This window comes from Cynara cardunculus, unplaced genomic scaffold (assembly GCF_001531365.2).
Source record: "Cynara cardunculus var. scolymus isolate 2C unplaced genomic scaffold, CcrdV1 Un_Scaffold_11630, whole genome shotgun sequence".
NCBI lineage: Eukaryota > Viridiplantae > Streptophyta > Magnoliopsida > Asterales > Asteraceae > Cynara > Cynara cardunculus.
Genome location: NW_020206883.1, coordinates 1 through 2,057, shown reverse-complemented (window position 1 = coordinate 2,057; position 2,057 = coordinate 1). Strand labels below are relative to the sequence as shown.

The following is a 2,057-nucleotide window of genomic DNA, read 5'->3' as shown; positions in this document are numbered from 1 at the left end:
TATCCGCCATCCCCTCCACCTCCGGGACCCCCACCATATCCGCCATCCCCTCCACCTCCGGGACCCCCACCATATCCGCCATCCCCTCCACCTCCAGGACCCTCACCATATCCACCACCACCACCATCGTTTCCGGTGTCTTCATGTCCTCCTGTTACAGGACCCATCCCATCTCCTCCTTCGCCTTTAACGACTATCCAGTTGTGCTCAGCATGGACCGCCTTCTTTTCGAGAAGTAGTCTTGAACCTTGTGTTATAGTAGTTGTTCTCTGGAAGACAATTAAAAAGATGGCTACAATCAAAAGACAACGTTTAGAAAGTGTCTCCATTTGTGTGGAATTGCCTGCATGCATGCATGCATCATCTGAACGTGGGGACTTCATTTATATACTACCAGATGAGTGACCAAATCATCACTCTTTTTACCCATTTCAGGAACACATCCATTTAAACCCTAATTTATTTACTTTTATCGGAAACAATTCGATACGGAATGATCGATGTATATGACTTTCGTGTTCCGTATACTCATCCTTAAACATTTATGAGTAGATAGATACATTTTCCTTACGTAATGTCACAAAGATCTAACGGTAAAGCCATCACTTTGGTTTGCAAACTTGTTCCCGGTATTAGGTTCCCAAACACTATTTCTATTTAGGGTTGTTTGGCAGTTACTGAATGGTTTGGTGCATAATGATTAAGACCTAAGATACAAAACCATTCAGAGGCTTTTAGAACGGTTAAGATGCACACTTTTTTTTACCAAACAAGATTCATCTCTTAATGAAACCATTAAGAAGTAAACAAATAACCGCTTAGAAATGCAAGTATACGAGCTGTTAGTATTTGTGGGCCAGCTGGAAATTCATGGCTTATAAACCCTTTTTACGTTACATAAAACAAATATCTTATTTAAAAAAGAAAATTAAATTCCTTCAATTAATTTATTTAATATAATATAAAAAGGATATTCTTGTCGTAAAAGACTAAGCTAACCCTAATAATCCTTAAATATATTCTAATAAAAACTCATCTGTTGTTTGGGAGGATTCTACTTTCTTTGTTTTTGGAATGATTCAAGAAATCATACGACAACCGCCCCTAAACTTGAAGTATTTCTTATGATAATTATTAATGATAATTATAATTATGGGGGTTTGAAGAAATCTACCATATTGAAATTAAGTGTTTAAGAAAAAGAAATAATATTATTTATTAAATTGATTGAAATTAAATTATATACATATATATATATATATATATATATTATAACAATATTATTTTATTTTTTATACTGTTAAATTTGATTCAGTTAGGGGTTGTTTGACAGTTGTTGAATGGTTTGGTGCAGAATGATTAAATGGTCATAATAATTAAAAGACTCTCATGATATAATGAAACATGAAATGTAATTGTTTGGTAATTGTTTACAATGAAATTAGGGCGTTGAATGGTTAAGGGAGACCCATGATACAAAATCATTTAAAGGATTTTAGAACTATTAAGAGATAATTTTTTTTTTTGCCAAACAAGATTCACCTCAACGATTCAGATGCTGTTTCTTAATGAAACTATTAAGAAGTAAACAAACAACCTTTTAATTTTACCGTATAAGTACTTTCATTTTATTTTATTTTCATAACTAAGAAATATATCATGAAATTGATATTAATATTTTTGTTATTTTACTTATGTTATTATAATTTTAATATTTTATAATAAGTATTATTTGTATTTTTATAGTTGTTGATTTTTATACTGTTATCATTGTTATATGATATTATAGCCATTATTATTTATTAACACTATAATGGTATTCTTATAATTCAGCGAGATACATTTTGATTTTAATGTTCCCTTTTATTATTTGTCTTAGTCGTTGTTATAATATGGTTTTGAGAAAAGTGATAATATTTTCATTTTTGAATAAAATATAAATACGAAGATATCATAAAAGTTTGAAAAAATATATATATATCAATATTAGTGTCAAATTAACTATTTAATTTTTGTTTGTAATTTCTTTAATTAATTTTTTATCATAATTTAATTTA

General features: G+C 30.0%; 1 protein-coding gene across 1 annotated transcript; it reads right to left on the bottom strand.

The window, feature by feature from the left end:
• Nucleotides 1-19: 19 nt before the first annotated feature.
• Nucleotides 20-430, bottom strand: LOC112505519 (glycine-rich RNA-binding protein 1-like; the record flags this gene model as incomplete). The annotated part of the gene is made up of 2 exons (XM_025109416.1): nucleotides 395-430; nucleotides 20-269 (listed from the first exon to the last, which is right to left on the bottom strand). Coding segments are annotated over exons 1-2 (286 nt in total), but the record flags the coding sequence as incomplete, so codon positions are not given.
• Between the last annotated feature and the right edge of the window lie 1,627 nt (nucleotides 431-2,057).